The sequence below is a fragment of the Desmodus rotundus genome, chromosome 4 (assembly GCF_022682495.2).
Source record: "Desmodus rotundus isolate HL8 chromosome 4, HLdesRot8A.1, whole genome shotgun sequence".
NCBI classification, from domain to species: Eukaryota; Metazoa; Chordata; class Mammalia; order Chiroptera; family Phyllostomidae; genus Desmodus; species Desmodus rotundus.
In genome coordinates this window covers 125,692,733-125,707,750 of record NC_071390.1, presented here as the reverse complement: position 1 = coordinate 125,707,750, position 15,018 = coordinate 125,692,733, and the positions used below count along the sequence as shown (strand labels likewise).

General features: G+C 34.4%; 2 protein-coding genes across 10 annotated transcripts in view; both read left to right on the top strand.

Annotated features, from left to right (window-relative positions):
• Positions 1-6,658, top strand: part of LOC112320082 (UDP-glucuronosyltransferase 2A2) — a 61,371-nt gene extending 54,713 nt beyond the window's left edge. For all 8 annotated transcript variants that reach the window (XM_053923550.2, XM_024577497.4, XM_045185574.3 and 5 more), the window contains 3 exons: positions 1,077-1,164; positions 2,146-2,365; positions 5,384-6,658. In XM_053923550.2, the coding sequence (XP_053779525.1) occupies positions 1,077-1,164; positions 2,146-2,365; positions 5,384-5,660 (585 nt within the window). In that variant the 3' untranslated portion in view covers positions 5,661-6,658. The remainder of the gene's footprint in view (positions 1-1,076; positions 1,165-2,145; positions 2,366-5,383) is intronic.
• Positions 6,659-6,795: 137 nt separating this feature from the next.
• The window catches only part of LOC112320131 (UDP-glucuronosyltransferase 2A3), a 30,126-nt gene continuing 21,903 nt past the window's right edge, over positions 6,796-15,018 (top strand). Inside the window, exons 1-2 of one of the 2 annotated variants that reach the window (XM_045185592.3) lie at positions 6,796-10,597; positions 13,711-14,479. In XM_045185592.3, coding sequence (XP_045041527.2) covers positions 13,756-14,479 — 724 coding nt within the window. In that variant the 5' untranslated portion in view covers positions 6,796-10,597; positions 13,711-13,755. Of the gene's footprint in view, positions 10,598-13,710; positions 14,480-15,018 lie in introns of those variants that run through there. The other variant, XM_045185595.3, reaches the window with a different exon arrangement.

The following is a 15,018-nucleotide window of genomic DNA, read 5'->3' as shown; positions in this document are numbered from 1 at the left end:
CATTTCCCCACCACCACTCCCCCTACCTCCCACCATTGATCTTATCCCCCTTTGGCTTTTATATGTTCCTTGATGTCCCTTCCTCCTTTTTCCCTTTCTCCCACCTCCCTCTCATTACTGTCAGTTTGTTCTTTATTTTAATGTCTCTGGTTATATTTTGTTTGCTTGTTTGTTTTGTTGATTAGGTTCCATTTATAGGTGAGATCACATGGTATTTGTCTTTCACTGCCTGGCTTACTTCACTTAGCATAATGTTCTCCAGATCCATCCATGCTGTCACGAAGGGTAGGAGCTCCTTCTTTCTTTCTGCTGCGTAGTATTCCATTGTGTAAATGGACTATAGTTTTTTGATCCACTCATTTACTGATGGGCACTTAGATTGCTAACAAACTTTTATGTTAAGAGTTTGCCACCTACTAGTAAATAATCTAGAATGTGTTTTACAGAATCCCCCAAAAGAAAAATTACGTAAGGAAAGTTTAACACCCTCACAATATACTTCATTAAATAATGGTATATGAGTAAACCTCCTATTTCATCCTCCCTCCAAAATTAAAAGAAAGAAGGAAGGAAAAAAAGAATGAAGGAAATAAGGAACAAGAGAAAGAAGGAAGGAAGGAATATGATTAATTGTCCAAAAGCCAGGCAATAAAACTAAAGCTAACTATATTTTTGGAGAATATTACATTTGAAACTTGAGAGCTAAGATGGCATCCTGACAAATAAATTTACACAGCATCCATATTTATTTTAATGTTTTTTAGTCCCAATTCTGGTTGACTAAACTAGTCATATTTATTTTCTACTTCTTCACTTACAATCTTTTAAGCTTTTAAGTGATAAACATCATTTTTAAGTGATAATAATATACTGAGTAAATTATTAGTACAAGCCCTTTCAAAAAAGGTAGACGTAAATGTCCTACTGTATCTCTCAGCGTTTTCTAACTACCCCTTTTGTATGTTCCTCTCAAATATCATGTAGAATAAGCTACATGATTTTTAAATAACTCTACAGCACTAAAATTCCTCAGTTGTGTGTTTTTACTTGCAAAATTAAAGTACTCTTTTTCACAGGTTTTATGGAGATACAAAGGAAATACACCAGCCACATTAGGAGCCAATACCCGACTCTATGATTGGATACCCCAGAATGATCTTCTTGGTAAGATTGAGGGAAATAGTTGTATAGTTGGATGATGAACAAGTTAAGTAACTAATAGCAACTAAATTTAATCAACATTTAATCATTTAAATTTTTTATTCATTGACTTTTTAGAAAGAGAAAAGAGACAAACATTGATGTTCCACTTATTTATGCATTCATTAGTTTATTCTTTTTTAAAATTTTTATTGTTATTCAATTACAGTTGTCTGCATTTTCTCCCCATCCCTCCACCTCACCCCAGCTGAACCTACCTCCCTCCCCCGCATCCACCCTCCCCCTTGATTTTGTCCATGTGCCCTTTATAGTAGTTCCTGTAAACCCCTCTCCCCACTGTCCTCTCCCCACTCTCCCCTCCCCACTGCCCTCTGGCTATTGGAGAGCATTATGCTAAGTGAAATAAGCCAGGCAGTGAGGGACAAATACCATATGATCTCACCTTTAACTGGAACATAATCAACAAAAGAAAAAAGCGAACAAAATATAACCAGAGACATTGAAGTTAAGAACATTAGTTTATTCTTGTATGTGCCCTGACCAGGCATCAAATCTGCAACCTTGGCATATCAGGAAAACACTCTAACTAACTGAACTACCCAGCCAGAGAAACATTTAATAATTTTAAATTTTACTGCTAATTTGAAAGCAAATGTAATTGAAGAATTGGCCTTTTATAGATTCCTGCTTCCTTTGGTTAACAAAGGAGCATCTTCAGTTAAGCCTCTGACCACTTTTTAAATTTCAGTCTCAGTTCAGATAACATCTCCTCAGTAAAGTCTTTCCAGATAATGCCGAGGGCATTAATTTTGCCATTTCTTGAGCTCGCAGTTTTCTGACGTAGCAATAACCTCTGTGTTCAGCTTCTATAGAAAATACTGCCTTCTTCATTGATTTATTCTGTAGTTTTTCTCCAACTCTCTCTGAAATTCTGTTAACATATAATGAAATTCTCATTTGTTTCTCACCCAACCCTCAAACTAGGTCATCCCAAAACCAAAGCTTTTATCACTCATGGTGGAACAAATGGAATCTATGAAGCCATTTATCACGGGGTCCCTATGGTGGGAGTTCCCATGTTTGCTGATCAGTATGATAACATTGCCCACATGAAGGCCAAAGGAGCGGCTGTGGAGGTGAACATAAACACAATGACAAGTGCAGATTTGCTCAATGCCTTGAGAACAGTCATTAATGATCCTTCGTAAGTACTACTGCTTTGAAAGGCTTGCCATTGATTATGTTATCCATCTTATTCAAGGATGTCCAATGTTTTGTGTATTTGTAATTGGTATACTTTCAAATAACAAACATAACATGACTAATATAGAAAGCACTTTATTATTTCATTCCCCAAACTGATGAAGTCACTCGCTAAAATTGCAACCAACTTCCGAGTTCAAATACCTATCAATATTTTTTCAAAAAAATAATGTTGATGACATAAATTCTCAGGTATTTTTTGAATCCTATGCTTATTTTAATAAATATACACACTTCTTTAAATAAGTGTTCAGTAAATACAAAAATAGATGTGAAAATTACCAAAAAATTAATCATTCCAAAATAACCCTCATTAAAACTAAGTGTATACCATCATTAGCATATGCAAATATACAGGGAGATAGAATAGTTATAACTGTATATGGGGGGACTCAAAGAAACTGGAATTATCTCCTGGAGGGCAGGGCCCTTGTAGCAGTTATCCCTGACTACATGAGTGTTCTAGGAACCCATCTGTATCAGTGTGCCAGCTGGCATTGTTGTGAAATGCTGCATTCAACTTCAGGTGAGGTGTTTTTTTTTTTTTTGAAGATTCCAAGTAGCTGCCCATTTCATGATGAATGATTTAAGAGCGCACCTTCCCACACTGAGTTAAAAGGTTTTGACCAAAACTGTCATGACCCCTGTGCCTCAACCTCTTCATTCACCTGATCTTGGCCCAAGTGATGCTTTTTGTTTCCTGGATGAAAAAGTCCTCAAAGGGAAATATTTTGCCCATGTAGGGGAAAGGAAACAAAAAATGGCAGAAGCATTAAAAGGCATCAAAATCAGCGATTAGAACTGTTTTGAGCAGTGGAAAAAAAGTCTCTTTAGGTGTATTGTATTAAATGGAGGGTATTTTGAAGGTGACTTAAGTTTAAACATGTAAGAATAATTATACAATTGTTTTATAAATTCTGGTTTTTTATTCTCCCCTTGTAAATATAGATTGCATAAATTTTTGACCCATTCATTTTTTGAAAATGTTATTCAGCTTCCATGGTTTTGCATGTTTTTCAATGTTCTTTTTGTGATTGATTTCTAGTTTCATAGCATTGTGTTCAGAGAAGATGCTTGATATGGTTTCAATCTTCTTAAATTTATTGAGACTTGTTTTGTGTCCCAACATGTGGTCTGTCCTAGAAAACATTCCATGCGCACTTAAAAAGTATATATATTCTGCTGCTTTGGGGTGAAATGCTCTGAAGATGTCAATTAAATCCATTTGATCTAGTATGTGGTTTAAGGCCACTATCCCTTTGGTGATTTTCTCTCTGGAAGATAAATTCATTGAAGTCAATGGGGTGTTAAGGTCTCCAACTATTGACTGTATTTCTATCAATCTCTCTCTTTATGTCCATCAAGATTTTATTCACACATTCAGGTATTCTTACATCGGGTACAGAAATGTTTACTAAGATTATATCTTCTTGTTGGATTGTTCCCTTTATCACTCTGTAGTGTCCTATATCTCTTAATATAGCCTTGGTTTCAAAGTTTATTTTGTCAGATATAAGTACTGCTACTCCAGCTTATTTTTCCTTTCCATTTACATGAAATACCTGTTTCCATCTCTTTACTTTTAGTCTATGTGTGTCTTTTGATCTAAGATGGGTCTCATGGAGACAGCATATATATAGGTTTTCTTTTCTTAGCCATTCAGCTGCCCTATGTCTTTTGATTGGAGCATTTAAGCTACTTACATTAAAGATAATTATTGATAGATACGTATTTAGTGCTATTTTATTGTTAGACTATTTTCTTCTGTGTGTTTTTTTTCCTTTCTATTTTTCTTCTTCTTCTTAAAGAAAGCCTTTTAACATTTGTTGTAGTACTGGTTTGATGCTAACAAACTCCTTTAGCACTTTCTTTTCTGGAGAGTTCCTTATTTCTCCTTCAATTTTAAATGAAAACTTAACTGGGTAATGTAGCCTTGGTTGTAAGTCCTTACTTTTCCTCTCCTTGAATATTTCACACCACTCCCTTGTGGCCTGAAATGTTTCTGTTGAGTCATCAGGTGACAGTCTACTTGGTGCTCCCTTGTATGTAACTACCTGCTTTTCTCTTGTGGCTTTTAAGATTCTCTCCTTGTCTTTAAGCTTTGTCATTTTAATTATGATGTGTCTAGGTGTAGGCCTCTTCAGCCCAACTTGTTTGGGACTCTGTGAGCTTTCTGGACTTATTTCTATCACAAACCTGCCCCCCCCAAATATATGTACTAATTCTGTCAGCCACCAAATGTCAAGTGAACGCATAACTTGCCTTTCAAATACATACCTATACCCATTGTTGTTTGAGAGACCATTAGAGATATTAGCTCTACAACTATGACCACTGTGATGCCACAATTGTTAGGGGCTCAAATTCTAGTGAGATATTTATATTTACCTTGAAAATCCAAAATCCATCTCCTTGCCATTTCTAAAATTACCCTAATACCTTCATCCAAGTTTGACATTGCCAATATAGACAATGTCCTTCCTTCACAAAAACATAAGTGTGTGCAATGAAGGAATCCTAGACACCGCAAAAATGACTCATTGGAGTTAACTACCAGTGTCCTAGGCCTATCGTTATTTACTAGTCGGACATTAGGGTCCATGCTTAGAGAATTTTTAAAGGATATTTTCCTGCAATAGGGGTTAGCCACAATCTTTGTCTTAAAATAATCATTAAAATCATACTTCACAAACAATATAAAGATTCCTTCTTAAAATATTAGCCTCATTCTTTTTTAATATGCTTATATTTTACATTTTGTCAAAAATGTATTTCACAGTCTCTGCTTTACAATTCTTAAAATGCTATACAGTAGCAAAGTTCATGCCACAGCAAGAATTAAATGTTTTATCAGCAAGTCTATGTCCTTTGCATGATATAAAATGTTATGCAAAAGTGTTACTACTTTCCTTCAATGAAAACAAAAGCTCTGATTTCTGTCTATGTCTTTGTTTACCAGTTATAAAGAGAATGCTATGAGGTTATCAAGCATTCAACACGATCAACCTATAAAGCCCCTGGATCGAGCAGTCTTTTGGATCGAGTTTGTCATGCGCCACAAAGGAGCCAAACACCTTCGCCCAGCTGCTCACAACCTTACCTGGTTCCAATACTACTCTTTGGATGTGATTGGGTTCCTGCTGACCTGTGTGGCAGCTGCTATATTTTTGATCACAAAATGTTTATTTTCTTGTCGAAAAATTGGTAAAACAGGAAAGAAAAAAAAGAGAGAATAGATCATTTCCAGTTTGATTAAGGCCTGAATGGGCAATCCTGTTCAGTTTCGCCACAACGACCTAATGAAAATATATCATGTTTTCAAAATTCCCATTTTTATCTAATTTAGTCTACAGGTAAAGCCGAGAATTGGACAATATCATTAACTAGCAAGCATGTCCCATTCTTCCTTTGTCTTTTGCCATGTGGTTTTACCCCCTTCCTCTCACTTTCCTGACACAGGGACATTAATAGTTTTATGTATATTCTATTCAAAATATCAAAACATTCTTTATTTTTAAAAATAAGTGATATGCTACTAACAATATGCTAAATTCTGAGGAACAAATAAAATGTGAGTCAAATTAGAGGGATGTAAAGGACACAACATAGGAGAATAAAATTCACAAGAGTCCTCTAGAACATACAAGTCAGGGAAACATCATAGAAGATTAGTATGCTATAAGAATGGTATTGATTTTTTTCATAAAATTAAGACCTTCTGCTTGCCTAATATTACTGGGGTCAGAAAATAAATTGATAACTGGGATGGTACATCACACTTGGACAGGTCTACAAATTTCCATTGAACACACACATAATCATGACTCATGTTCCACTTTGGGTGCCCTTTAGTGCAAAGATCTGAGTATTACCTTGAAACAAAAGTGAATAATGAAGTCATTATTTTTCTCAAGGACAGAGAATATAGCAATAATTAAAGGTAAACAGATCACTTTGGAGAAAATAATATGAAATATAGAAAAAAATTAGTAATTTTATGAAATTTTTAGTTAATAGTACAATTAATAAACCTAAAGTTAAATGTTAATTCATTATATTTAAAATCACTAATGCTCATAGTCTATAATCACTGTAATCAAAGATTTAGCTTTCTGTTAAAAACCAAATACCTATTTACTTGGAATGTAAGATCATTATATTATCTTTTTGTCTCTATCATCTATAAATTTAAATTCATCAATTGTTATGACAAGAAAATAAGATATTAGCAGATCTCCTTGACCAAAAATGTTTTAGTAATAATTTAGCAATGCGAAAAACTAATTAAAGGAAAATGTTCATATTTGAATCAGCTTTGCATTAATTTAACAAATATTTTAAAGATTGAACTTTCCCTTTTATAAACCTAATGACATGTCTAACTAAAGATTTAACTTCAATATTTGATGTGTAATTAAGGAGATAAATAAACAATATCCATTGGATTACTGATAATTTTAAAATTCTTATTCATTTTAGTGGTACATTAGGAATTACTTTTAATTTAAAAATAAATGTATCATGAAAGCATAAAAGTGTTTCTTCTTCAGTATGTTCATACTGAATATTCAAATAAATTCTACAAATTGTCTTTTACTTGACAAATTATCTTTTAAAGTTATATTTGCTAGGAAAACTGTCATATTTTGTTTTTATGATAACTTTACCTATTTCTATTTCTTTTTATTTTAATTCTTTTTTATTTTTATTTTTTATTATGTTTTCAAAGGCTACTTGAAATTTTAATTACTTTTATAAAGTTTTTTCATTTCATTTATTCTTCTGATTGAAAGCATGCAAAAATATTTCTATTATTTTAGTGACATATTTTTAAAAATCAAGATTATTTCTTTACCATATTACTTAACAATATAAGACTGTTCAAATATATTAAGGCCATGGCACATTCAAGTTTATATACCTCTAGGCTTGAATTGGGCCACTTTTCTTTTTTATTTTTGACCTTTAATTTCAAACTTATTCCTTTGATTATCTCACCTAATTAAATAATTTCAATAATTATTTGTATGACTATAAAATATAGTATGACTATAAAATTAGTATAAAATTACTATAAAATTTATATTTCTTATGTTTATCTATGCTGTACTCCAGACTTACAAGTCCAACTGCTATCTCTTCATCTATATTAGGATATTCACATTTTTTCATTGTATTTTAATTTATTTATTCTTTTTAAGGTTTCTTTATTTTTAGAGAAAGGGGGAAGGAGGGAGAAAGAGAGGGAGAGAAACACTGATGTGAGAGAGAAATGTCAATCGGTTGCCTCTCATACACGTCCTGACAGGGGATGGAACCCACAACCCTGGCATATGCCCTGTCAGCAAATGGAACCAGTGGCCTCTCACTTTGCAGGACTGAGACACACTAGTCAGAGCTCACATGTATTTTAAACATTTGATATTTGAAAGTGATCTCCTGCTTTTACCCCACCCCAACCAGTTCTCCTGAAACTGCCCCTATTTCAGTTAAAAATCAACTTGGTCTTTCCCGGTACTCACGTAAAAAATACTGGACTCATTATTTATCTCTTTCTTTTACAATTGTCCAATAATATCTGTCAGCATTACCTCACAATACATGGTGGGGCAAAAGTTGGTCCACAGTTGTTCATATGGAAAATAATATAATAAGTAATAAGTAATAATACAAGAATAAACTATTTTACATACTGAAAACTGTAAAGCTACTTTTGCCCCACGCTGTATATCTAGAATTTGCACCCTACTCTTCAGCTCCATGGGCTTTCCCTGGTGGAAAGTACCTTTGTCTCTCACCTGGAATAAAATGATAGACATAGCAGTATAAGCTTCAATAAAACAATAGGTACACTCTCAAGCTTCATGTTGCACAGAAGTGTATTTCTAATATAAATGTCTTAAAGGAGGTAGAAAGCTCTACTGAAAAATTAACCCGCATATAAAGGAAACAATTATCTCATTATTTTGATGTGCTTTCATCACTTAGGATGCTGTTCTTGTCTATTTATTTAGGTAAGGACATCCATAATCTAACTCAAGATATTAAGGCAGTGAAGAATATTTTCCTGTTTAAGTCATGTGATCAAGATACTGTACAAAGAGTATTAATCTGCTTTTGAAAAGAACTTAGTAACATGGCCACACCTAAAAAGCCTAGTTAAAGTTTTTTCTAGATACCCATCTACCTAATATCTAATATCTGAAATATTAGTAATTACTAACCACTGAAGCCCCTTTTCCTGTTGCCTTTTGCCTTATTTACAGCAAAGCATTTGACCATGTGTTCAGGCTAATTCAAAAATTCTTTGAAATTAAAACAATCTCATTTAAATTAGTATGCAATCTTAGAAAATATAGTCATTAAATAAAAATATACTCTTGGTATATCAAAACAAATAAGTTACTGATTGTTAACTATTTTTATAGATTAGTATATTGTATTTATAATTCAATCATATGCAACTAATAACTACAGGAAATGATTATTAGTCACTTATCATTCACTCTTTTCATCCACAATACCTCAGGTGTAACTTTTCAAATAAACCCTATATAATAAACTTTTCTAAGCTCTCATGCAATTTCACTCTCTTTTACTAGATACATTAATATTTATTATTGTGAATCACTCCTTTAATTATAAAATTTTGGTAAATGCTATGTATAAACTCTGTCATCCCTACCATGTGGCCTAAATGTCTTAGAAATCAAAATTACGTATGGGTGTGGCAGTCACAGTAGAATGTGAAGCACATAAAACAAGGCCTTCATAGGATATGAACATATTGGCTAAGAAGCTGTGTGTTGCGGTTCTCATCAGTCATTGACAATATCATACTAAATGTTATCAAGAAAAACTTCATGATCAAATGAAAAGCATGGAACTGTATGACCTCAAACATAACTCTGAACACTAAAATGTGATGACTCTAAAAGGAGATGTTCAAACCTGGGTTGCATTTCACCACCAACTTTGAATAGAATCCTAAAGAGAAAAGAATTTTAGAGTTTTCTCTTTAGTTCAGTTGAAACGAATATTTTTGTTCATATAAATGTTTGACCTGCTAAGTTGCAAGTAGTTAATCCTAAAATTAATACCTACTATTTGTTTCCCTTCAAGAAACAAATCAAAGGCATTTGTAGCATGTACATGTGTCCCTCACATCCCAAAAAGGTGGTGGTCCTGACTGTAAAATACTCCTAGAATTCTTGCTACAAATATAGTGGTCCATCAAGAGATGTGAGGAGAGTTGACTCTGGAGAATGAAATAGACTGATATTCAAAAATCCTTCAAGCATATGAGTCAATCAGAGACTGTAACAAAATGAAGACAGAAATATATCCCTTACTGCACTCAAAAACCATTGATAGTGATTTGTTGCAAATATGGTGGGACTAATTTATCGTTTTCAATTTAATTGGGAGGAAAATGTGCTTTAAATTCATCAGTAGTTTGAAGTTGTGTTTACATTTTTGGTTGATTTCTCATAGTGAAAGTACAATAACATATAACAATTTTTTTCTATCTTCCTCTTTATCTTACTCCATCTTTCTTTCCCTCTTTCTTATTTTTCTTTCTCTCTCACATTCTTTCTCTTTCTTTCCTTTCTTCCTTCTCTCCTTCCCACCCTTCTCTTTCTCTCTCCCTCCTTCTGTCCTATTATTTTCTTAATTGTTTTTCAAGTACAGTTGTCTCCAATTTCCCCTCTCCACTCCCCGCCCACCCCATCCATCTCCACCTCCCACCCTCAATCCTACCCCCTTGGGCTTTGTCCATGTATCCTTTCATACAGGTTCCTTTACGACCCTCCCCCATTATATTCCCCATTATTCCTCTCCTCCCTCCCTTCTGGTGTCCATCAGTCTGTTCTTTATTTCAATGTCTCTGGCCTATATTTGGCTTGCTTGTTTGTTTTGTTGATCAGATTCCACTTGTCCTATTATTGTTTAATGCCCCCTTTTTATTTACATCTATAAGCCATAATTATTCTAGAAGACTTAAACTTAGTTTTACTTTAATAGCTTTATCACTAAGTTAATGGTAAAATTTCCCCATTTGAACTTATATGCTAATTGGGTCCACTTAACTCTTTTTTGTTTTCTTTAGGGAGACCCATTGAATTACGCGAGACTTGGAAAAAGTAAAAATTTGGCTACTCTGAACATATTGGTATATTAAATTCCTCATCTATATTTATATACTTTTCAGTCTGTTGGAAGGTTGAACTGCAAACCCACCAAAATTTTACTTAAGATAGGCCTATTACAGTGGGGTTTTTAATATCCCTTATAATATGACAACTTCTGATATTCCTTTAAAGAATACAACCTGATAACAGTGACATGCTACTACAAATTTTGATTTGCATCTCCAAACCATCTTATATATCACAGATCTTTGAAGTATTATTAGCTCATATGGGCATAACATCAAGAATTTTAGCTGAAGCATGACATGAATGAAGTAGCATTTTAAAAATGCCAGTGGGATTGAAGTTAGAAAATGGATTGTAGACATAGAAAAGTACAACCACGCAGATCACTAGAGAGACTGTCTTAGTTATCCTGACAAGCATGGCTGAGGTCAGAAAGAAGGCATGGTAGAGAGATAAAGACACTTTCCTGAGACACTCTGGGGTAGACTCAAAGGTCTGGTAAATAAAAGAAGTTAAGTGTTCAGGGAAGTTGAGAAATTAAGGTAGACTACTGGATTTCTATCTTGTGTGTTTATTTCAATATTGATGGCTTTTCATGAAATAGGGAACAATTTAGAGGGACAACATCTGTAAGATGACTATGTTCTCTTTCAGATTTATTTATTTCAATAAATCAAAGCAATATTTAGGTGGAAAGTTTTAGAAATCATTTGGAATATAGTCAATCATTTTAATAACTATGTACGGTGTCATATGGGTACTACAATTATCAGGGTGATCATTTTGTTAGTTCTATAAATATCTAATCACTCTGTTGTAAATCTGAAACTAATATATTGTATGCCAATTTATTTATATTTATTCGTCTACTCTCACTTTTCACACACTCACAGACACAAATAACACAATGAACCATAATTCTTACAGTCAACTCACGTAAGTGATGCAAGATGAAAAAAATTGTTCCCTTCTTCCAAAATTCATCTATCAATATAAAAGTTTGTGCAGTATGAGTGCCTATCATGAGCCACAGCTCTTCTGAAACACTTGGATAATGTAGCAGGTACAGGTTGTTTACTGAGTGTGTGAATGTTAAAGGGATTATGTTGATGTATATTATTAGTGTAGCGGGATAGATAGATGACTAGATGGATGAATAATTACTTCATATCTTGAAACATTATAATCTGCCTAAATCTGAATATCCAAGGGGTGTATAAATATTTCCATGGAGTTGGCTTACTAAATCAGTCACTTCAAAAAATCTGATAGATCAGCAGTCCCCAACGCTTTTGGCATCAGAGACTGCTCTCATGGAAGATAATTTTTCCACAGATGGGGGGCAAAGGATGGTTTCAGGATGATTCAAGCTCATTACATTTATTGTGCACTTGATTTCTATTACTAAATATAATGAAATAATTATACAACTCACTGCATCTAGGGTTAGCATGTGGGCTCACCAAAACTGTGACGGAGACAAGTGTGCAGTGTGGAAAAGAGGCGTGGATGAAAATAATGGGTGGGCCACGTGCAGACTAAAATAAGTGTTGGATTCTGGCTCAAAGCCTGCCACCAGATGCATCTGTACAATTGAAAGACATCAATTCATTTGCCACTATAAAGCTTACCACCTGATGCAGCTTGTCGCTGGCCACTCACTAAAAGGGTTTTGATATGTATCTGCAAACAATTGCTGTATTACAGTCTCTGTGCAGTCAAACGTCTCTGCTAATGATAATCTGTATTTGCAGTCACCTCCCCCTCCCCCCAGCATCACCCCTCAGCTCTACCTCACATCATCAGGCATTAAATTCTCATAAGGAACTGCAACCTCGTTTGCGCAGTTCACAGTCGGGTTCCTGTTCTTATGAGAATCTATCGCCACCGCTGATCTGACAGGCGGCAGAGCTCAGGCGGTAATGCGAGGAATGGGGAGTGGCTGTCCCTATAGATGAAGCTTCACTTGCTCCTCCGCCGCTCATCTACTGCTGTGCGGCCTGGCTCCAAGAGACTGGGGACCCCTGTAATAGATCAAATTGATTCCTAAACCTGCCGCTAATCTTGTGTATATTTTATCTAACAATGTTATCAGCTTTTAGATCTTTCAGGCAGAAATCATATTTCTTTACATCTTTGTACAAAAGTATATGTCTTTGCCCTTATACATTGTTTTCAGTCTCAGATCTAACCAGTAATTACAAATTTCGACTATAATCTTCACATTGACTATTTTCAATCCATGTTTCAGGCTACTATGGTCCCATATTTAAGTTACTGAATACACATTTTTAATCAGTTTCCCTTATTTTAAGTTCTTGCCTTTATATGCCATTTTTTGTTTAGCAACCAGAATTGTTTGCAAAATAAATAAATAAATAAATCTTATGATTGCCCTTTTTTAAAATTTCAGTAAATAAATTTTACCTTTAAATTAAAATCCAAACCATTCAGGACCACCTATTATCACCTATTTCAATCTAACTTTCTTCTAAAACCTACTGCCACAACTTCCTCCGTGGTCCATACCCACCAGAGTGCTATCAAATATCCATGAACTTTTCTCATTCCTCTATTCGTTTGAAATCTGTCCTTTTGCCACACTCTACCTGCTAAGGCTTTCATCTCACCTTCTATGTTATCTTCCTCACTAAAGCTATTTCCAATTATTCCATAGAGGATTGTGTTTTTCCTCTGGAATTCTGAACACCCTGTACTAGTCATATTACTCTTATCAAAGTATTTCCCATGTGTATCAAAGCAAATTATTTGCTGTTTCACATGGGAAAAAGATGTGTACCATGTTTTCACTTAAACCACTTGGCACCTGCAAACAGAGTAGAATGGATGTTGGGGTGGGGTATGTATGTTTCTGTGTGTGAAATATCTACTTTAGGGTTTTTTGTTATTTTCCTTATTGACAATCTAGAAAATAAATTTATCTCTATTTAATGTATTTAATGTTTAAGTTCTAGAAGTTAAAATAGTATTTTCCAGATATTTTTTTATTTGTTTCATTACCTCAGTAAATATTAACCTTGAACGTAATGCATGAACATTTTCCTTTTAAAGTTAATTTTTAACTTACTATGTGTCTTAATTGCCATTTGGTCTCTGGACTCAGCAGAAATACCCTCAAACCTCTGCAGAGCAGTGTGACAGAGCTGCTGTCATGGTGTCTGAGAAGTGGGCTTTGGCAGTTCTGCTGCTGCAACTCTGTAGTGCTGGCGGTGGATTCTGTGGGAAAGTCCTCGTGTGGCCCTGTGACATGAGCCATTGGCTTAATATAAAGATCATTCTGGAGGAACTCACAGAGAAAGGACATGAGGTAACAGTGTTGACTTCTCCACATACTAAGCTCATTGATTACAGGAAACCTTCCCCTCTGAACTTCGAGTTATTGCCTTCAGAAGTTCAGAAAGAATCAGTGGAGGAGGTACATGACAAGTTTCTGGACCTAATTCTTAATGTCTTGCCAAACTTATCACCCTGGCAATCAACAATAAAATTGAACAATTTTTTTATTGAAACAACTGCAATTTTAAAAATCATGTGTGAGGGTGCAGTCTATAATCAGACATTCATGAAGAAGCTCCGGGAGACCAACTATGATGTAATGCTTATAGACCCTGTGATGCCCTGTGGAGAGCTGATTGCTGAATTACTCAAAATCCCTTTTGTGCTCACATTAAGAATATCTACAGGAGGCATGAAGGAGAAACACTGTGGGAAACTCCCAGCTCCACCTTCCTATGTTCCTGTTCAGATGGTGGGTCTAACAGACCGGATGACCTTTCTGGAAAGAGTAAAAAACACAATGCTTTCAGTTTTCTTTGACTTCTGGATCCGGGATTATGACATTCATTTTTGGGACCAGTTTTATAGCAAGGCGTTAGGTAAGAGATTCTGCTTTTTATTTTAAACTTATCAAAATAAATTTAGAAATCTAAGTAGATGACAGGAATGCATTTTAAAATATCCATCTTCCAATTAAAACTCTACCAGTGACAATAATCAACTGGTTATCATAAAAGGTGAGTGAAAATGGGAATAAGAAATCTTTTGTCATGTTTACTCTGTCTTTATAGTCATCATACCATTTCTAATAAGATTACTTGATACTTGTTAGGTTCCTGCCCAAAATAATACAAAACATACAAAATGTTAATCCTCTAGGAGATGGAATGTTTGTCATATCTGAATATTACACATAAGTCCAGTACATTAAGTTTCCATATTAGAGGAACTTATAGCCACTCTTAAGAGAGGATAATGTTTATTCTAGGAGTAAGATAACATACTTGCCTGACACTAGTAATAAACTGAAATATCATTATTAATAAATAGTTTCATTCACCTGAATCTGCTCCCAAAATTTTTTATAATTAGTGATGTTTACCCTCATTCTTATATCATTTTTACTAGAACAGGTACC